The 22,260-nt window shown below is 45.1% G+C and overlaps 1 protein-coding gene and 1 long non-coding RNA gene across 2 annotated transcripts; both read left to right on the top strand.

Annotated features, from left to right (window-relative positions):
* Nucleotides 1-578: 578 nt before the first annotated feature.
* On the top strand, nt 579-16,405 carry LOC128076546 (uncharacterized). The gene is made up of 3 exons (XR_008204438.1): nt 579-2,368; nt 4,321-4,914; nt 6,294-16,405. It is a non-coding gene; the product is annotated as an uncharacterized LOC128076546 (long non-coding RNA).
* Nucleotides 16,406-16,603: 198 nt separating this feature from the next.
* Nucleotides 16,604-19,802, top strand: RPL8 (ribosomal protein L8). The gene is made up of 6 exons (XM_052674323.1): nt 16,604-16,702; nt 16,894-17,037; nt 17,770-17,911; nt 18,347-18,565; nt 19,245-19,360; nt 19,603-19,802. The coding sequence occupies exons 2-6, from the start codon at nt 16,900-16,902 to the stop codon at nt 19,759-19,761; spliced, it is 774 nt and encodes a 257-aa protein (XP_052530283.1). The 5' UTR covers nt 16,604-16,702; nt 16,894-16,899; the 3' UTR covers nt 19,762-19,802.
* The last annotated feature ends 2,458 nt before the right edge of the window (nt 19,803-22,260 follow it).

Here is a 22,260-nt window from a genome sequence, read left to right as displayed (position 1 = left end):
CTTGAAAATATTATTTTTACTACCATTGAATTGTCTCCATTTTCTTCCTCTCATTTTTATTCCTTAGTTAATAGTTTATAATTAAGAAAAAAACCTTCTTGTGATACCAAAGCACATCTCCTGTCCCACTGCTGTGCAAATGCACATACAACCACTTGTTTGTTTGTACTTTTACAGGTGTTGGTTGGTTCTGTGCAGATACGGAATGTGGTTAAAGTTTTATAATGGAAAATCTGACAGGCAGTTAATTAGTCCATGAGTCATATTTCGTAAGTGCCTAAAGGTCTCTGATGTTCGACCTTCATTTGATACCCTTGCCATCACGGAGTTATACATAACCCATCTGAAGAACATTCTTTATATAGATGGCTGCATGCTGCCCTTTTATACCTGCAAGAATGAGCATTGCACTTACTGAAACAGGGAAGTCAACTGCCTGCCTTTCCACCCCTCTCTCTCTGTGGCTGTTTGCAGAACTGCAGAGATACATTCAGGAAACTGACTTAAATGACAGCAGTGGAAGACTTCCTGCTTAGTTTAAGTCCTCTGAAGGGCCTACCTGAAAGGTAAGGAGAGGGGTGGGGAGCTGTTTTTGGGTTCTATTTGTCTTTATTTTGAAGGATTTAATCTCTAATAATGTATGTAGCATTGGTGCTACCAATACTAACAGAATTCTGGTGTTTTTACCTGTCCGTAGCTCAGTTGGGCTTAAGGCAGGCCAGGCAGATATGGAATGAGACAACCTTTTGTCAGATGGTCCCAAATGGGAAACACACCTTTACTGACGAAAGTGGAAGTTTACCAGCCTTAGCAGTGTCAAGGTGTTTATAGAAAGTCTTATGATGTGTAGAGGGCCCTTCTGGAGAACCTACTACTTTATTCCTCAGCCAAAGGATGGAAAAGCACTGTTTGCTTTTTTGAGTACCATAAAGTTGTTGTGGTTCAGAACTTCTCAAGTTGCCCAGTATGACAGTAAAGAATATTGGCATTGCTGTTATTTTCGAAGCTAAAATAAGGCAGACACATGACTTCAGCAAGCGCATGTGAAGTTTGCACATCATAAGTCATTGCAATAAAGAAACCAAAACAAAATCCTAGAGTGTTGTTAAAGCTGGAATATGTTTTCCATTAAAAAAAAAAAAAATTCCTTTAGATTTGATTTGGCTTCTTTTTCCACACCTATGGAACTGTAGAGTATCTCAGGAATATTAGCACACTGCCTTTGCAAGACAGAAAGTTCCAATCTTCATGAATGGACCCAAGTATAAAGTATAACAGAAGGTTATCTTATTTTTTCAAACACTCCAGCAACAGCAGCTTTTACTGCACTGCCAAATACTAGGCAACAATTAGAACAGCTGGGAAGACAAATCAGAAAAAAAGAAAGCGGAGGAAAAGAGCGGTGTCCCAAGCTTTTACTTTGGCTGCCATTTTAAGAAGCGCGCCCTTTGGCCAATGACCATTTTGTAATTGTGTTTTAAGATCACAGCAGACGTTAGGGATGATGTTTGTGCAGCATGCGAGCTCCTTGCTGTGTGCTGAGAACTGCCCAGTGAGGGTCTGGCACAGTGGGAGGGGAAAGATATACACAGCCTGCCTGCAGGCACCAGCGTGGAGGTTAGTCATCTGCTGAGTCAATGGGAGACACCAGCACCTCCAAAGGGTGCTTCTGCCTACTTGTCATCTAAAGTTAGACAGCTAACGTTGGTTGCTAAAAAGGAGCTGAGATGAGGGAAAGGGTTTCACAGCAGATGTATCTGCCTGTATGTGTGTTAGCAATTCTACCTCTTCACGCATCTCTATGCATTTGCATAGAGAATGATTCCTGGCTGGTATTTTCAAGAAGTGAATTCCCACTTACCAGAACATGATAATAGCTTGCGTTCCTTATTTACAGAGGTCTAGCTGTACAAGTATTGACTTGTCAGTCACAAATTCTTGCAACAATCAGGAAGAGTTAGGGATTTTCCAACCTTGCAAATAGCTTTCCAAGAAAGTCATCAGAAACAGTTGGATAAACACACAGTGCAACTTGTAAAACTCCAGGCAAACTGACAGCACAGTCAGAATTAGAATCAGTCTGAGCTTTTTTTCTGATGTGATGCTGGTCATGTAACTAGTGTTGAGATAAATCTGGTTGTATGGGAACTGCTGAATCACGGCCTGAACCTCTGATTGATCACCTGAGGTGAGCGCTGAGTCAGCCACAGAGCCCAGGTGAAGGCAATTCAGCTGTGCGATCAGAAGGGGTGGAGCCTGGCTGCACCTCTCCTAGACCCCATTTAAGGACTGACTGCCACCAAGGAAGGATCTGTGTCTGGAGGTTGCTCCAGACTCCTGTGGAGTTTCTTGTGAGCCTACAATGTTGGTGAGCACTTTTCATTTATCTCATTATCTTTTCCCATGTGATAATCTTACCAGCCTAACTTCTCTGCATGCTTATTGATCATACAATGCTATACAGCATCTATATATTTACTGATCTTACACCTGGTGCAAGCAGCATACCCTAAACTCTAGGAGCCTTCAGTTTGGAGGGCTTTTTGTCGTGTTCTACTCTGTCCCAGGCCACAGCTTTGTAATGTCTGAAAGTGTGCTGAAGGATTTGTGTTGGTATCGTTTGGGGTTCCTGCAGAAAGAAGGGCCCAGCTACACAAATCCTATCAGCAGAGTAGGCCTTTTTGAGACAAATGCAACATAATAAAATGCACTGCAACACTTGTCTGGTGGCCTGAGGCACTGCTTTCCCCATTTGGCCTGCAGTATCCACTGGAGTCAGTGTAATGATCTCCAGCAGTTTATCCTGGCTTTGGATCATGGTATTCATAGCAAACGTTTGTTTCTGAGTGCCAAGAAGATAGAGGAGCTGTGCTGTACAACTGTTCCACAACACATTGCACTCTTATTTTGGCTGGCTCTTTTGTATTTAAAAAAATGTTTTTCTTTATAAAGAGTCATTTTCTTACTTCAGTCTCAAGAGAATTTTCTATTCTGTCCATCCTTCCTCTTTTTATTACAGCATTTGCTATAATTGTTAAATTGTAAGAACATCGTTACATAGTTCTCTTTTTCTCTTAACTATTCCTTGCACTGAGAATTAAAAGAAAATATACATTTTTAGTTCTGTGTGTAGCTCCACTGGCTTACTTTCATGTTTTGATAGTGCTTTTCAGGCTCTCAGCTTGCCCTTATTCTCCTTGATTCTTGATTCACTGAGCTTGCATAGAGACTGATGCTGCAGCAGGGTGAAGTAAAGCACTGAAAAATCAGTTAAGAACTGTGACAAAAGAATAGGCATTGCCCCAGGGACTAATATACTAAAACATCTTGAAAAACTTCTGAAAAACAGACCAGTTTTGAGTTGACAGTGTCCTTTTAAGAACAGTTTATGCTGAAAGGTCCTGTGACCAAGTTGCTTGGCTAAGCATTGCTTGGCTAAGCACAAGTGTTCATGATTTTTTTGAAATATAAAACATTTAACAGACAAAAATCACAGAATGGCCAGGGTTGGAAGGGACCTCAAGGGTCATGAATCTCCAACCCCCTGCCACATGCAGGGCCACCAACTTCTCCGATATCTCACAGTCACTGTGTACAATTTCTGTGATCCCTTATCCAGATTTATAATGATCACTTGCTATGCCGGCAGAACTTAAAATGTTGTGGTTTTGTCTTTAATGCTATAATTAAAAACAGGATGATTTTTTGTGGGACTAGAATAATCTGTAATTCTTTTGAGAGCTCAGTCTTTTAAGCAGCCTTATCTAAGATACAATCTTTACTGACCTAAGCGTGCAGATACGTTTTTTTACACTTACTGACATCTTCACTGAGGAATTATACGCTCTTAGGGTTATTTCAACCTGATATCTTAAGATATTTAACTCTCACTAGTTCTTCACACTTCGTGGATGAATGGATGTTCCTTATTGTACAACAAAAAGACCAGTCTGGCATTCCTTATATTTTCAACAGGGCGTACTATGTGTTACAGCAGTACTCAGTGAGGAGTAATTATAGGGAACAGTAGGAAGTTAGCTCTTCAAATGGGAATTTCTTTGCATTGGAATACTTACCTATTTTGATGTCTAATGTTTAATTAGCACTATTCTTCTACAAATTTCTGCCATGCAGAAACTTTTAAGTCGCTCTTAAAAGTTTTGTTCTGAAAATGGTGCATGTAAGGTATTTGAATCTTGAACCTGGTTTGTCTAGTAGTACTAATGACCTGGGGCAGACAGTGTTTAGATGGTAGCAAGCACCATGGTGGCACTTAGTAAATAATGAAATAAATCATGGACTTTGTTTCTGTTTAAACAGCGTGCTTACTCTCTTTGTATACCAGTCTTCTGGATCCTGCTCAACAGCCTCATTTGGATGAAACTGGATACTGTGCCAATTTTATTCCAGCTCCATTAATGTATGGCAACAATACAGACAATGCATTGGCTGACAAAGAACTCCTACTCCTCCTCTGGATTAATGTGGCGAGGTTTTTGCAGTGGGGTGGCCTGCAAGAAGCCCAGCAGCTGCCCCATGTCAGATAACAGCCCTTGTAGGAGCAGCTCAGGCCTGAGCTGCAGCCCATGGAGAGCGATGTGCAGAGGGGCAGGAGGGCAGAGGGAGCTGCTGCCCGTGGGGAGCTGTGTGGAGCAGTGCCTGAAGGGTAGACTACATTGTACAGAGCTTGGTACGGTGTTGGAACAGTGCTGGGAGTGCTGCAGCGTGTGGAAAGCCCATGTGGGATCAGACCAGAAAGGATGACATCTCGTGGGAGGGATCCACAAAGAGCAGAAGTAGAGAGTGACCATGGAGGAGCAGAAGAAATGAAGCTTTATGGATTGACCATAGCCCCCTTTCCCTGTTCCCCTGCGCTCATTGAGGGAAGGAAGTAGAAGTTGAGCCTGAAAAAAGGTGAGAGATGTTTTCAGTCTGTTTTTATTTCTTGGTGCCCTATTAATAATAGGCCATAAATATAATTAATCTTCCCCAAGTAGCCTATTTTGCTTGTGATAGTAATCACTGAATGTTGTCCCTGTCTTTCCCTCAAATCCATGAGCTCTTCCATTGTATTTTCTCTTTCTGAAGAGAAGTGAGAGAGCAGCTTGATGGGCACCTAGTGACTTGCCAATGTTATCCTACCACAAAACAGTAAAATCCCAAGTCCTTGAGCCTGCACTAACAGTATAGAATCGTAGAATCACAAGATTGGAAAGGACCTACAAGATCATCCATTCCAACCTTCCTCCCATCACCACTGCTACCACAAGCCACTGAACCATGTCTCGTAGCTTCTCATCCAGAACATTGCCAGGGACAGAGACTCTGTTCCTCCCTGGGCAGGCCATTCCAGTGCCTGGCCTCTCTCTGAGAGAAAAAGTTTTTTCTTATGTATCCACCAGGACTTCTAGTTTATGTACAAGTAGATGAGTAAGGTAGAAAAGGAAAGTGATGAATGCATTCAAGGCAACAATTACAGCACATAGGAACCATTGTGTCTAACTCACTGCCCTGCTCTGGACTGTGAGATGTATTCTGAAAATGCAGTTACTGTACCAGTGATGGATGGGGTACCCAAGCACATGAGAGCCAATGTGAATTGGTGGTGTGAAGAAAACTCACGCTAATTAACTGTTATAAAGTACAGAGTGGAGAGAAATTGGAAGAGTAAGTGTTAACTGCGCTCTACAGTGTTGGCCTTCCAGAACCACCTGCAGGTGCAGAAGCGGAGGGTGGACGTGCTGTAGAGGGGAGCTGTGGGCTTCCCTTAGAAGAGCTTGAGAGCATTTCAGCAACCCCAGTGTAAGAGATGTCCCAGGGAAATCATACTGCAGCTGACTGCCTAGATTGCATATGTTTTTAATAGAAACATTGAAAATTGTTTCAAGATTGAGGCGTGTACATGTTAAATGTTGAGTATGAGCTGAGGAACACATAGAACTGTACTAAATTGGTTTCTTGTACAGGCTGACAAAACACTCACGGTGCATCCTAGTCCCAAGTGCTCCCATAAAAGCCCGGGTATCCTTGTACTCTCCAACTGTCAAATCAATCTTAAACCTTTAAGTGAGGTTGCTTAACTCTCAGTCTGATTCAATCACTTTTCCATCATGAATTGGCAAAGCTGAGAAATACTTTGTGGCTAGCTTCAGTGTATTTTATATCTGTGATATCTGTACTTTTTAATTTTCAGTGTATAACTGATAAAATAATAATCCCCATATGCATTTATTGTGGAATAATAATACTTACAGGAATCAAAAGATTAGTACTATATGTCATCTTTATTGCAGAAGGAATTACACTGAGGAGCCCTGAGGTGGCCCGGAGAACAGGAAGGGACAACATTCAAAACTCCAGCAACCAGTGAAACAGGAATTAAGATATTACTCACCGAAGCCTCTACAAAACCAGACTAAAATGCAGTCGAAAGCCTTTGCCAACTCTGGAACTCAAACAAAAATCTGCTATCTTAGAAGCAATAGCAGCCAGAGGGAATTGGTAAGGGATCAAGGAAGAGTGGGGTGGGAGACAAAATCTCAAAGACCACCAGGATGAGAGGTGTTCACCACCTTAGACATCATCACGTGAAGGCAGGATGCCCTGTGGAGCCTCGATTGCCCAACAGAAGTTACTGTGTTGAGCAGAGGGTTTCCTGGTCAAAGTTTGGAGGAGGCCAAGCTAGGCAGTCTGAGTCTGAACCGTTTGCTCTGTGATAGCAGCTGTAGCTCTACTGAGTGGTAAATGAGTGAGTAATGGCAAGCTGGCAGAGCTGAGGCTGCAGTAAGAGAGACACATATCTTGATGGTTCAGGCATGCCCTGTGTCAGCCGTGAATTCTGCAGTTTGTGTTAATAAGTGGAGCATGCAAGTTGTCTGCTTGCCATAATGCAGGCGGCGGCCAGGCAGCATGTGAAAATGGATGTTGTGGGGGCACCAAAACAAGGAGCTGAACATACTATCTCGAAAGAAATCTCTACAGAAAGAAAAAGGGAGATACCATCCTGCGTGTCTGGGCTAGTGTGAATTCATCAGGCTTTGTGTTTGAATGGGATCCAGGTATAGTGTACAAGTAACTCCTGTTTGCTTTGCTTGACCTAAATCCAAGTTTTGCTTTGTCAGGTTCTGTCCGACGTGTGTTCTGTTTCCCTACTGCGTAGTAGCAGTGCTGGAGGCTGGGTGTTAGCATTGGCAATCTGATGATTCAATCACACAAGTATGAAGGCCATATTGTGGCAATAGGGAGGAAGTGAGGACATGTAACCTTACCATGTGTTTTGTGGTGGTCGAAAGTTTCAGTTCATGCTGAAAGAATTCTTACTTGCGAAGTTTCAAAAGGATTAAATGCAGACTGTCCTTGAATTCTAGACAGCAGTCAGGCACCACAAGCAACCTGCTTCTCTGCCAACAATGTGTTTGGGGATATAATGCCTTGTTCAGTTATTTATAAGTAGTCATTTTTTGGGATCGACACCTACCAGAGCCCGGCCCATCCGCTTCCACTGCCTCCCATTCCTTGGCAGCCATTCCTGCAGCAGGAATGCATAGGTGGCGAGAGCCCTCCAGCTGCCCTTCAGCTGTCCTCATCTTCAGTCTCTCTGGTTTGGGGGTCTTGATCTGTTTGAGACCCTGCCTTAAACAATCACGCTGCCATAAATGAGTAAGTTTCCATTGCTACGAGCCAGGAACTGTAGCAGATAGGAAGACTGCCAGCTCTTGGATACCCACCTCTGGTTGGGCCACAAGAGGAAGTCACCTTGGCACAGAGTCTGTGGAGACACCAAATCCCACTCACTTCTGATCATAGAATCACAAGGTTGGAAACGACGTATAAGATCATCCAGTCCAACCATCTCCTCATCACCACTGCCACCACAAGCACTAAACCATATCATGCAGCATGTTGTCCAGATGCCTCTTGAACACTGCCAGGGGTGGTGACTCAACCACCTCCCTGGGCAGCCATTCCAGTGCCTGACCACTCTCTGGGAGAAATAGTTCTTCCTTATGTCCAACCTAAAACGTTGATGTTCACAACAGGTTTGAACTAAGCAAAGTACTTTACCCATGGACAGTGCTGAGATGCTGGTCATCTCAGAAGAAGTGAGCTTGGCTGTGAAGGCAGAGTGTGATATAATTGGTTGTGAGATATGAAGAGAGAAATCAGGCAACTGAAATTGCATTTGGGTCCCAAATGTGGGTTGTGAGATTTTTTTCCAGGTGGTGAAGATGTTCAGTATGCTACATGTTTCAGAGATTGAGGCTTGAAACCTAACTAAACAAATAATGAAAATATAAAAATAAAATCAAATAAAGAAATGGAGTATTGTTGTTGTTTAACCTTGTTGGGCAGCTCAGCACCACGCAACTGCTCGCTCATTCTTGCCAGGCAGGATGGGGGAGAGAATTGGAAAGGTGAGCAAACCAAGGAATTCATTTACAGTTTCCCATTGGCAAGTGGGTGTTCAGCCACGTCAGGAAAGCATGGATGTATAGGACATCCCTTTGGCTAATCTGGGTCGGCTGTCCTGGCTACGTCCCCTCCTGACTCCTTGTGCCTCCCCAGCTCCTCACTGTAGGGCAGTGTAAGAAGTGGAGATGTCCTTGGCTATTTGTAGCACGGCTCAGCAACAACTAAAATGTCGGCATGTTATCACTACTATTAATAGAATCATGGGATAATAAAATGGCCTGGGTTGAAAAGGCCCACAATGATGATCCAGTTTCAACCCCCCTGCTATGTGCAGGGTCACCAACCGCTAGGCCAAGCTGCCCTGAGTCACATCCAGCCTGGCCTTGAATGCCATCAGGGATGGGGCATCCACAACCTCTCTATTTTCATTGCAAATCCAAACCACAGCATCATACAAGCCTCTACAAAGAATATTACCTTATCCCAGCCAAAGCATGACAAATATGAAATCCACAAACCAAAGACGAAAGGTCGCAACGCATAGCAGAGAAGGGAGAAAAGCAGCACTTTTGGTCTGATTAGGTTTAAAACACGCAATGTTCTCAAAAAGCAATGTTTTTGCTCCATTCCAAGTCAAGAAGTATAGACAGCAAAGTCTTAGTATGTGCTCCCCTTTGTGAATTGCACCACATAGATATACAAAGGTAGCCAAGCTCATATACCATGCGTGCAGGTATCACTACAGTATAGCAGTTAGAATTATTACCACTTGAAGAAGAACAAGGAAATATTCATCAGACCACCATGGAGAAAGGAGATGGGGGAAGAAGTGGCTGTATCTTGACAATCCCCTATCAAATGTTAGTTCTAAATAAAAGTTCATTCTGTTGTAGATTGTTAGATGCCAAATAACAAGCCAAAAACAAATCTTGAAAGAAAGAAAATAATTGCCCGTGATACCTGGATCAATATCTCAGTACACAGTGCTCCAGGCAGAGAGGGTGCACAACATCTTTAGATGTTTAACCACTTGTATGTGTTTCCATGGGGAGGTTAGGCTTCCAGTGATTGGTATCATTAGTATCATAGTCAGTATTTTTATCTTAGCAAGCCCAAGATGTATTGTGGTTTAGGCCCCAGAAGTTACCAACTCTACTGTGAGGGAACTAAGAGAAAAAATTCAAGTGCATTAGAAAATGTGGAGAGATTTTCCAAGGATCATTTATGAAGCATCTTCTTTGCTTGTTGGTTTCTACTGAGCACAAAGTAAGTCAATTTCAGAACAGTGGTGATTAAACTGGGTTAAGTTGATGTGATTATGCTGAATTATCCACGTCATGAAAAATTTCACTGAGAGGGAGGAAATGGCCACACAGATCCCAGCAAGGTCTGCTGAAAGATATGTAAGCTTGCTCCTCTCCTGGCAAAAGAGCTTAGTCCTACACAGGATTCGTCTGGATGCCTCAGACTCACTTTCAATTTTAGGATGAGAGTGAATAGCCTTAAGTTGCTCCAGGGGAGGTTCAAGCTGGATAGTAGGAAAAATTTCTTCTTGAAGGGAGCAGGGAGGCAGTGGCACAGGCTGCCCAGGGAAGTTGTGAAGTCACCGTCCTTGGAGGTGCTCATGAACTGTGTGGATGTGGCACTGAGGAACATGGGCAGTGGGCCCATGTGTGATGGGTGGTAGTTGGACTGGGTGATCTTAGATGTCTTTTCCAACTGTAATGATTCCCTGATTTGATGAATTATCTTCTTCTTGGAAATCAGTCGTCCCATCATTGCTCCCACTTGCATGGCTCACTCTGCATCCACGTTTGCTGGATTTTGGAAGCTTCCCTGAAGACACTGAGGCAAGCAAGCTTCCCTAACAAAGTCTGCAGTGATTCACCCAGAGTATCTGACTTACATGGGAAAGTTCTGTGTGATTTCTGCAATGGTCGGATGTATCTCTGAGTATCTCTGGAGTAGCACTTGGAGTGGATACATGCCCAGGCCACCTGCTCCCAAGCACAGCCCCAATTTAAGGCCACCATCCGCTTTGTAATCCTACCACATAGAATTTGAAAGCATTTAGGAACTGTGGCAATCACTAAGAAAGAAATTGCATTTTATTGTGGGGACCAGGGCTTCCTGCTGGCCAGCAGCCAGGAGCTGGCTTCATCTCTGAGTGCTCCCTGGGCATTCTGCTCTGCTGCCCCACTCCATGGAGGTGGTGCAGCAGATACCCTGCCACAGACCTCTCTGTGTACCCTTTGCCTCTCCTCAGTGCTACCAGAGTATTGCCCCGGGGAGCCTGGACTGAGGCATGTGCTTGTGTGTGTGCGAGCACGTGCGTGTGCGTGTGCCTGTGCACACACAGCTGTGTTTGTTTTCTGCTGTATATAGGAGAAAACAAGATTATTTATGTTCTAATAACTGTGTGTTCCCTGTATGAACTATTTTCTGCTCTGATTTATTGTTCTCTCTCGGCCTGCCCTCAAGCATTGTTCTTATATTTGGAGCCGGTCACACTTTTTTCCATCTGCAAATGGAAATCTTAAATGGCGTATTAAATAACAATTAAAAAACAAAACAAAACAAAAACCCAACAAACCAACAAAGAAGATTTGGAGGAAGGAGGAGTTTCATTCCTCTGTTTTCCCATTATTTTTTTCCTCTCGTCTTTCCTTTTACGCTTTCTCCCACCCACCCTTTTGCCCATTTTTTTCTCTGAAAGGAAGGAGCTTTTCTCCCTTATGCTTCTCTGGAGTTTTGACTCAATCTCAGACAAGTTTTCGTGCAGTCTGGGTAAAAATTCTTCTAAAGTCTTGTCTTTAAATCTTTCTCCTTTACTGAGTGTTTTAAATTCTCCTCACTAGCTCATAGTCTCATTCTTTTTTGAGGCGTGAAATCCCCCCAGCTCTATTGCCTACACAGCAAAAGGAACACGAACAAGGCAAGAGACTGTAAAGAAAAAAACAAGAGAGAATAACAAAAATTTGGCTAAGAAAAATGAATCATCCAGCATTATGCCACAAGAAAACAAAATCCAGAATGTATGTATTTCTTCCTTTCTTATGGGTCATATCTATCAAGCAGGATAAAATCTCGTGCTATTGTATTTGTTCTCTAAACTTGAGGCACAAACTGCTTTGTATGTAGCCTCCAGGGATGTTGTCACCACACAAATGCTGTCATTAAAGTGTTGGTAGGAGGTCCCTTAGGAAATGCCAGGGCTGGAGGGTCTTTTTAGGAAAAGCAACTAATGCACAAGTCTGGAAGAACAGCTGGGTGCTCGTAAATTAGGAGTCTTTAGGAGGTCTACCACACATCACTGTAAAACTGCAAGCTTGCTAGAGTTTCTTGAGTTCATTGCTCTAGATACGCTCCATGTCCCCCAGCTTTTCTATCTGCTTCATGCTAAGCCTTTCTGTGGCTGTAAGCCTCTGCCAGTTAACTCCCCAATGTCTCAGTGCTTCTCTGTCTCTCCTTTCAGTTCTCTTGGTTTCTTGATACTGTTTTGATCCCATACCTCAGCTGCTCAAGAGGAAAGAAAAGCGGCTTAGAGGATTCCTCCCCTCTTCCATCAGCTGCCCCTCATTAAGAAAAAATGCGTATCCAGATGTGAAACTAGAACCAAGCCTCCTGGAGTTCAAGGAGCATTTGGACACCACTCTCAGATACAGGCTTTGGAATTTGGGTGGTGCTGTGTGGAGCCAGGAATTGGACTCAGTGATCATTATGGGACCCTTCCAACTTGGGATATTCGGTGGTTCTGTGATTCTATGAAAAAAATAACTATAAATTATTAACTCTGCAATACCTTCAGTGTTAAGGCTAAAAGAAAGACTAAAACTGAAATAATGTGAAAGTCTTGTTCTGCCCATTGTTCCAGAACAGTGAATGCCGAGGTTTTCTGATCCTGAAAAATCAGGTGCTTTTGGGTAGAAGCCTCTAGAGGTCACCAGCACATAATCAATAAGGCAGAGCTAAGCACAGATACGGAGTGTAAATTGCTTTGTTTCGATGGAGACTTTAAACCTCTCTGTGTCCCCTCTCACAAAGAATCCAGACATCATTAAATAGCAAATAACATCAGGTGCCAGAAAAACCATAACCTCCTGGACAAACTTCACTGTATAGAAGTCAGGTCCCTTTGGTGTAGGAAAGCAGTCACCACATGGACATCTCCTGTCAGACTCTCACCTGCACACTTCTGTAAACAAAACCTGCCCTGGAGTCTGGGCTCTCTCGTGCCCCAAATCTGTAAGCCCAGTAAATGCTGTGAGTGTCACCAAACCATGAAGTATGCCAGTTCTTTCCCTAGCACTGGTGCAGGAAAGCAGTGACTCAGAACAGAGCACAGGCTGCACGTGCACATTAAATAATTGGTAAAGACTTTTCTACTTTTCTTTTTGCCTTGTGAGTTATTATCTGAAGAGGCAGAAATCCCCTTAAAGAGTAAAGTTGCCTTCCAGGTCACTTATTTCTACAGAGAAGGTTTAGAGAGAAGCTACAATTTAATTATGATTAAAAGGTTGCCATGAGGCCAGAGGCCTCATCTACTTCACGTAACAGCAGAAGGAAAAGCTCAAGTAATTTTCCTGAGCCCTCTCCACGGTTTAGGAATGAAGCAGGCTGCAGAGGAGGGAGCTGGGGACAGCTGAGGAGAATATTTATTACAAGACAGCAAACAGAACCCACTCCTTTCTGGAGAAGCTCCTCTGGAAAGAGCAAAGGTGTTTATTTTGGGGCAGACACTGGAAGGGAGGCCTGTGGTGTTTCTTGCACAGGCTTTTTTTTCTCCTCTGAAAAGGCAGAAGAGTTGAACATAGCCAAGTAACCTGTGCCTTGTGGGGTCACTACAGGCAGTGTAGGGGCACAGAGCTCCTTTGCTGTCAGATACGGGGTATTGCTAACCCAGGGCAGGGAAATTTTTCTGAATATGCAGCAGGAAGCAAGAAGTTGCCCCTTCAACAGACTGTGCAGCCACTTCCATATTCCTCCATGGTCCTGCCTTGGCTCAGTGGCAGCAGGTGCTTTGCACCCCTTGTGTCCTGCTCTGGGAGTAGTGCAGTAATAGGATCGCCCTGAGCATGCTTGCTGAGATTAGCACACGTTATTTTTGCAGGCTGGAACTGTGATGCTGCAGCCTGTTTGGAGTCTATGTGTCGGTTCCTAATCCCAGGCAAAGCCCTACAGAGGGCAGCAAGGCCACAAACAGAGGAATGTACCCACCTGAAAGAGATCAGGGTTATTTTCATTGGGGCACATCAATCTCAGAGAGGAAACGTTTATAAGAGTCTTACAGCCATCCCTTATGTTCCTGCTTTTCACTTGAGAAAGATGCACAAATTAATTAGGGGCTTCTCTTCTTCTCAGTTCTCTTTTCAAAGCGGGGTCCCACAGAACATTTGCTTCTCCTTCCTCCTCTCCAAACAGCAGTCTCATCAGAACTTCTCCCTGGCTGCCATCTGTAACAAACAGAACACCACACCTTTTGCTATTTACAGTGCAATTAACCTTTAGCAAATTAACCTGTGACCATCATGAAAGGATTAAGGCAACACACCTTTCACTTGTTCCCTCTGTGCAAGTGGTGCACTGCATTTGCAGGATCAGGGCTGTATTTTTTTGTCGTCTGTACTGGCAAACTGGCCAGCAACAGGGAGATACACATTGAGAGGCTCTGAGAGACACGATCCAATGGAAGCAGCCCTGGCCTTCCTCAATGTGTTTGTGTTTCCCCTCTGCTGAGTGGTAATGAATGGTAGCAAGAATGTGGGGCCATGCCCTGGCCACCTCAGCTTCATCTTGTAGCTTATACAGCCAAAGAAGGAAGTGGCTGCCAAAATATCAGGCTGTGATGCACAGCAGCAGTGGTCAGGACACACAGCCTATCGTGCCTAGCACTGTCAGATCAGACCCAGATTTCTGTGTGTGCATCCAGGAGGAATAATGCATACTCAAGGAGGCCAAAGCTTTCTGGAAAGCCTTAGACTTCTGGCCCTCGCGTAGCCAAGTGGATCTGTGCAGATGTAGTGGACATGCCTGGGTTATCTGGACAGCTTCCCTCTTGCTGCCTGGCCTCTGGGAGCAATCAGGCAAATGAGCAAGTTCCTCAAATTCCAACACAGAGCTCTGATAGAAAAAGAAGCCTTCTCCAGGGGAATCCTGCCTCTGCTCCTCTTCCCACACAGCTGTAACTCCTGGCAGAGAGGCAAGCAGTAAAGACAGTAATGTCTTCAGCCAATGCAGCTGCAACTGCCAGAGTTAATGTCCAATGCTCGAAAACCTCAGGACTCAAAGCTACAGCAGAGAATGACCACAGAACAGTGGCACTCAGACTGGCAGGTAATGTTTAGTTCACATGATCAGCAGCTTTTTGTCTTATACTATTCTTCCAACATAGGATTGTTCCACTTTGATGTTCCACTCATGCGGCAAAGTCACCAACAACGAGACAATTTCAGCCCAGGGAATAGGATTTTGGGAAACAGCTTCTCTTCAAACCACAGCACCTCCACCTCCTCTGTGTCCTAAAACTTCAGCAGAACAGTAATTGTTGGTAGGCACTTCTGTTTCTTCAGCACCAAGATTCAGATGGTATCACAGAGCAATATTCTTCGGACAAACCCTGGACAATTCCTTTGCTTGCAATCTGATGTAAACTACTTCTTTATGCTTCTTCAGATGTGTGAGCATTTGAAGTTATTACAAGTTAAACAACATATTTAACCTTATTGTGAGTTCAGCCCAAGCGTGGCTGGGTCAGGGAACACAATTCTGTCATTCCTTGATGATCAAGTGTTTACCTAAGATGTCTTTTACACCAGGAGAATGGTTTGGACTAGAGAGGGATGGCAACTGTGGGCATGCAGCGTGCTCTGACCAGGCAGAAACACAGCCTGAGGGGCTGCAGGGAAATAAATGAGTAACAACAGTTTATCACCGCTGAAAGGAAAGGCTCAAACAGCATCTTTTGAGGCAGTGAGCTCCCAGCTCTTCACACTGTCATGGTACAGACATTTGTATCCATGTTCAGAATAGCCAAATAGCTGGTGGGGAGGAACAAGGGACTGGTCTGCTTTCAGACTCACCCTCCATGTTACAGCACTGTCTGAGCAGCGAGGTGTCCGACCAAGCCCATGATATAATTGAAGGTTGCAATTTCCTGGTGATAGCACTGCAAGACTACACTATGAATTACATAACAATGAAATGAATACGAAGTATAGTTGATACTGGACAATAAAATGAATGAGTGTAGTAAATAATTACACAACCGTGTATTTTCTTGTGTAATTGATGACCAACTCCTTAATTTGCTGCACAGAAATGAAAGAGGAGTGACCAAGGTAACCTGCTGCTGATAATATGGGTATTATTTGGAAATTCGGGTTGTTCTTTAGGGCTTTGATTCTTGACCAATTCAGTAGCAAAAAGCTACTGAACAACGCATCTAAAGCCAACAGGAACCATAAATCAAAGTGTCAAGTTGTGCACACCGTATGAGTCAGTATGTTTGTGGCAGTATGTCAAGTTGTGATACGTCATACAGGGCTTCAGGGAGCAAGCACATCATCTGCTTGCAGGGGTCACCACACCCCTGCAAGAGCATCCATAGCCCCTGCAGCTAAGTCATAGACGTAGAACCACACAATCATGGACCCCTAGGATCATCCAGTCCAACCAGCGGCCCATCACACCGTGCCCACTGCCCACGTCCCTCAGTGCCACATCCACGCGGTTCATGAACACCTCCAGGATGGTGACTGTACCAACTCCATGGGCAGCCTGTGCCACTGCCTCACTGCTCTTCCTGAGAAGAAATGTTCCCTAACAGCCACCCTGCTCCCATAGGAACAGTGGCTCGGAGCCCTCAGCACTCAGACGTTCTGCCCGTTACGAGGGATGGCCATGCTGGTGGGAAGGCTTAGCTGCTACATTGGTGCTTAGAGTCAGTTCAAAGCCAGGGGAGCAATCGCTTACTTAAGCCTACAGCAGTGAGCTTTTTATTAATTCACAAAGAGCCAACCAGTAACAAAACAGACTCCTAAGCTCCGCTATCACACAGCGGAGCGTACAGCCACGCAGCCACCGCCCCGCCCCGCCGGCGCCGCTGCCCGCATAACCTCACAGCCGGAAGGGGGGGGGGGGGAAAGCATGCGCGTGAGCAGCTCCGCGCGCTCGGTTGCCAGGAAGTGACGTCACACCAGCGCGACCAGCAGCTGCCCTCGGCGCGCCGGAAGGGCCTTGGCGCCGCGGTGACGTCTGCGTTTCCTTCTTTCCCAGCGAGGCCGCAGCGCAGGTAGGTGCTGTTCCGCCGCGTTCCCCTATCCGCCGCCATCCGCGCTTTGGCCGCGGCGGAGCCGGCGCTTCTGCCTGTCCGTGCGCTTCCCCCCCTATCATCTCTCTATTCCGGGGAGGGACGGGGGGGAAGGACGGCTTCGCCGTCGCCGGCGGTAACGGCCAGTGTGGCCCCGCTGTCTCTTCCCGCAGAGCGCCATGGGCCGCGTCATCCGGGGCCAGAGGAAGGGTGCGGGCTCCGTCTTCCGCGCCCACGTGAAGCACAGGAAGGGCCCTGCCAAGCTCCGCGCCGTCGACTTCGCCGAGAGGCACGGCTACATCAAGGGCATCGTGAAGGTAAGAGGGGAAAGGGGTTCTGGGGCTTCTGCAGTGAGCAGTGGGCCCCAAAGCCTGCGATCCCGAAACCTCACCTGTCTGAAGGGACTGAAGTGCTGTTGGTTGTTCTCAGAACTGACTCCTGTAGGCTGCTGATGTCTTTTGGAATCGATTCTGTCACTTAGGAGATGTCTGTAATGCAAGAAACGGGAATGAGGGGAGTTGTGTTGTGCTGATAGTAGAATGCACTTTAAAGAAAGGACCTTTGTATGTACAGCCCACTGGGACAAGGTGGTGCCTTTTGTTTGGGCTGTGATGATACTTAAAGGTGGAGTGCTGCACATACTGGTCAGTTGTCAATGATGAAGGCTCTGATCAGCAGCATGGTGCCCATGCCCAGTTGGGCGCCCCAAAAATGCAACCACCTCCTCACCCCTTCAGAGGAAGATCATCTTCAGAGCACAGAAGGAGATGCTTTGACATTTAAAGAATTGAGTTTGACGAGAAAAAATTGGAAGTTTAGAAACACTTACAAACTTGAGTTACTGTTCTGTGATAGAGGTAGGTGAGGTGGTGTTCTTACACATGAATTTATTTTCAACTTCTGGAAAAATCAAGATTCCCTTAAAAAGGGGGGCTCAAAGTGAAAATTACTTTAAGAGTAATCATCTTCAGTTTTTGTAATCCTTGGATTTTTGCTGAACCTGTGACAAATTCTGTATCCTGTTCCAAAGCATGTCTTTGTTCCCACAGGATATAATCCATGATCCTGGTCGAGGTGCTCCCCTTGCCAAGATAGCATTCCGTGACCCGTACAGGTTTAAGAAAAGGACCGAGCTGTTCATTGCTGCTGAGGGTATCCATACCGGTCAGTTTGTTTACTGTGGCAAGAAAGGTGAGTGAAGACTAAACTTGGGTAGCCTGACAGATTTCAGGAGGCTTAAAGCAGCTGTTGTCTGAATACACAGTATGGGATGCTGAGGTGCTGCTGGGAGCCTTTACAAAGGCTGTAGCTTTACTTACCATAAGCAGGCATTGTTTCCTTCTGGGAGATGGAAGTCTCCTCATGCAGCCTGTTTCAGCAGGCCTGACTGCAGTGCTCTCAAGTGTTATTGTTTTAACTATACAGGCAGCTCTTGCCTGCCTTTATTCCACAGTGGATGTTGAAACTTGGGTTGCAACTCAAATAAGCCCCCCTACCTATTGGTATGCATATGCATGTATGCAGTGCCCTTCTGTGCACAGGGAGCCTTGTTAAATAGAGTTGTGGCTGGAGTAATATCTGGGAGCCTGACTGAAGCAGCTGGTGCTCTGTGATTGCTCTTTGCAGCTCAGCTGAACATTGGCAATGTCCTGCCTGTTGGCACCATGCCGGAAGGCACCATCGTGTGCTGCCTGGAGGAGAAACCTGGTGATCGTGGAAAGCTGGCCCGTGCTTCTGGCAACTATGCTACCGTTATCTCTCACAACCCGGAAACAAAGAAAACCAGAGTGAAGCTGCCCTCTGGCTCCAAGAAAGTGATTTCTTCTGCAAACAGAGCTGTTGTCGGTAAGCAGGGATAACTAGGAGCTTGTCTTTAGCTGAGCTGATGTGCTGCTCAGCAAGTTGTCAAAACAGGCCCTGTTTCCAACACTAGCTAGAGAGCAATGTGATTTAGAGGTGTATTTGTCTAGATGCAGTTACTTGGATATGGTCTTTAGACAGATGTCTAACTTGTGTGGTATACCTGCTTTACTTTTGGTAATGGAACTTGTTGGATTTGGGGATGCTTTGAGCTAGTGGGAGAGCAGAAAATAAGTGCTGTTTGCCCTCAAGTGATTAAAGAATTGCTGAGCTTGTAAAATCTGCAGATGGTGAAAAGTTAGGGGAAAAAAAAAAAACAACAATTAACAGATGGTTTAGTGCTGAAGCTGCTATGGATGTCATCAGTTAAAATGAAATTGAAAGCCTAACAATGAACAGCAGTACCATTATCGACATCAAAGTTCAGCCTATGGTCTCTTCACCTGACAGAGCTCTTAGTGTGCAGTTGGCTGGATAACTTGATCCTGTGTGTGGTGGCTGGAAAACACTGGTTCAGACAGACAGTTTGGATTATTTGAGGGTGGTCTCTGTAAGCTTGTTCTTAAGATTGAATATTTGTTAGGAGTTGGTTTTGTTTTCAGGCATTTTCTCCCACATCTTGCCTGTTGCACCTGCACATCACTGTTGCTGTGGTATCTTTCAGGAATCGTTGCTGGTGGAGGTCGTATCGACAAGCCCATCCTAAAGGCTGGCCGTGCCTACCATAAATACAAGGCGAAGAGAAACTGCTGGCCGCGTGTCCGTGGTGTGGCCATGAATGTGAGTCTTCACTTTGCTTTTTTATGGCTTAAAAAGGATTTGCTTGGCAAGGTGGGGACGTGGCATAGCACAGGGCAGGCTGCCAGATGTCTTTTTAATTAGGGTAGCTGTATGTGCTTGGTAGTTACTGCGCTGTGTCACAAATGAAGCAGTTGAAGTTCTTGTTCCCTCAAATCAGTTTATTGCTGCTAAATGATAGCTTTGTTGTACGGATTACTTGACTTCTACTTCCTTTTCCACAGCCTGTAGAACATCCCTTTGGTGGTGGTAACCATCAGCACATCGGCAAGCCTTCAACCATCAGGAGAGATGCTCCTGCTGGGCGCAAAGTTGGTCTCATTGCTGCTCGTCGTACGGGCAGACTGCGTGGAACAAAGACTGTGCAGGAAAAGGAGAACTGAAGACCCAGTATGGAGCTTAAAGAATAAATTTTTAAAACCTAGCTTGTGTGATGTTCAAGTTATCTGTTGTTCAAGTGCTGCTGAAAACGGGGCTGAAGTTCAGAGGAAGGTTTGAATGGGCATGAGGTAGTTTTCTCCACACCACCCTAACCCCTAAAAAAGCAGGTCAGGGATTCTTTCAGCCATTGCTTTCACTCTGTAAGCAGAGTTAGAGCCTGGAATGATAGGCTGCGTAGGTGCTCTCCTGTCTGTATGTTCAAGGGGATTGTCATATTGACACTAGCCTAGGTACGTGGCTGTATATGTGCCTGACAAAGCTTTTCTAACCAATCAAGAAATCCTTTAAGCACTCAGTTCAATCCGTCCATCTTGCCAAAGTCATTAAAAGGCACTGATTTTTCTGAGTTCAGTGGACTCCAGCATTGTTTTCGGTCTCATAAGAAAAGGTGTTCTCTTATGAAAGGGCAGCTTTGATTTTTTTATTGTGGGGGAGAGGTTCAGGGGCAAGAAATGAGGTAGATAGAAGTTGTTACTGCAAAATAGTTGAATCTCAAGGCTTTACTCATTTGGCCTTTGGAAAAGTAAAGCTGTCAACGTACCTGAGACTGAGGTTCTCAAACAAATTTCCAGTCCTGTTTTGCTACCTTGGCATTGTGTCCAGGCTGGTACGGACTTGCTTGCAGACTTTCACACTTTTTCTCTCTGTCAGTAACAGCTCTTCTATAGCTGGACCGGGTCCCAGAACAGGTGCCAGTTCCTCTAAGCCAGGTGCTCCTGGAACAAGGTGCTGATGATCCTTTGAAAGATATGACAGACAGAGTCAAAAAAACATTTCATCAAGAATCTTTCCCTTTGAGTGTAGAGCATTTCGCATACAGCAGTCAGAGTTATTCCACTGGTCCTGAAATAAGAGAGCCAGACCTCAAGGAATGGAAAGCGAGGAGTATTTTTGATTTCCACCAACAAATGCTGTCTCCCAGACAATCATAAGAAAAGAGAACAGTTTTCAGTGTTCCGAAGACTAACATGGCAAGATACAAGTTAAGAATTAAGCTTCAGAATCTGCAAGTACGCTGAAAGCTTGCTTGCATGAGAGATTCTGATAAGGCTGTTGGTTTAAAGAACTGGTGGCACCATTTGCATTAAATACACCCAAATGTGCCTCAGAATCCATGGTTTCCAGCCATGTTTGGATTTGTTGTCCCCATGTTTTCTGGGGAAGGTTGGTTTCTCCCTTTTTGTCTACTGTCAGATGTTCACAGCCAACAGGTGGAAAAATGGGGCAATAAAATAAGGTACAAGAAAACTGCACACATAAATACTGTTGCTGAAGGCAGCTACAGCTATGTTTAATGCTGACACACAGGATGCAATGCTAAATTTCACTTTAAATTCACACGTTTGAGGGGTCTGTAGACTCGATTCCATTCTCTTAACGAACTGAGGAACAATTGCCCTTACTGCATGCAGTGAGGTTGGCCTTATGTCTCCAAATTGTAGCAAACTTCCTTAATACAGAGGCCTCAGCATGTACACAACACGTTCTAACTTGTGCTTTGGCAGGACGCCTGGAAACAAAAGCCAGGGTTGTGAAACATCCCCGGGTATTGATTTCACACATTGCCCCATGATGGAGTCAAACAGGAGTTCACGCTGGGTGAGCAAGGCACCATTAGACACATCTACTGAAAGGTTTGCTCTGCACACAACCGGGGGGGCAGCAACGTGGCTGCTGAGGGCAGCACACCCTTCTGCTCCCCATCCAGCACCAATACCCCCAGTGCTGAGGTGGAGGGCTGCCTGCGTGCTGCTGAAATGGGCACCCTCTGTGCTCCTGCCTGCACTGAGGAAGCTTCAATACAAAACTCTTAGGAATGTCAATCAGCAAAATAAGCAAGAGCTTTGAGTGGAAAAAAACACAGCACCCTTGCTCTGCCTTGTGCTTCTTCAATCCCCACAGCACCTGCTTTCATATCGGCTCCTAGTAATCGTGTTTTAAATGTACATCATACAGAGCAGCTTCTCGCTTGCCCCAGCTGTTTAAAGTCTGTGATGGATCACAGTTATTTGCTCATATAACTACAACACGCTGTAAAACATCAAACGCTACAGCCGTGCTCATTAGAATGAATAAGAAGGCAGTGGAATCTCCAGTAATGATCAGCAGGCTCTGAAATCTTGAAGTGAAACCAATTGCTGGAAATATTTTAGGTGTTTGCTGCAACCTGCAAGGAAGGAAGGCTCCGTATCCTGCCACACGAGGCAGAGAGGGAAAACAAGGAAATGCAAGAAAAACTGCAAGGCAGAAAAACATCAGAAGAACTGAGAGTTTGGGGAAAAAGAAGAGTCCCTTCTTGTGCTGCCTTGTTTATATGCTTTCTTCTCCCAATTGAGCATGAGCCCGCGGGTGGCAGAGAGCTGTTGAGATCCATACAAGGTTCGTCCAGAATTCTTACTGCTACCAACACGCCAACAGGCAGAGGGTTCGTGTGTGCGCTG

Source organism: Tympanuchus pallidicinctus, unplaced genomic scaffold (genome assembly GCF_026119805.1).
Source record: "Tympanuchus pallidicinctus isolate F22 unplaced genomic scaffold, pur_lepc_1.0 scaffold14, whole genome shotgun sequence".
NCBI classification, from domain to species: domain Eukaryota; kingdom Metazoa; phylum Chordata; class Aves; order Galliformes; family Phasianidae; genus Tympanuchus; species Tympanuchus pallidicinctus.
Note: the sequence above shows the minus strand (reverse complement) of the source record. Positions and strands in the feature narration are given on the sequence as shown.

Bases quoted from the DNA above. Each gene is read 5' to 3' on its own strand.
- RPL8 (XM_052674323.1), top strand. From the start codon at position 16,900: ATGGGCCGCGTCATCCGGGGCCAGAGGAAGGGTGCGGGCTCCGTCTTC. The intron at 18,566-19,244 runs GTAAGCAGGGAT...GGTATCTTTCAG, and splicing joins TGCAAACAGAGCTGTTGTCG to GAATCGTTGCTGGTGGAGGT. The intron at 19,361-19,602 runs GTGAGTCTTCAC...CCTTTTCCACAG, and splicing joins TCCGTGGTGTGGCCATGAAT to CCTGTAGAACATCCCTTTGG.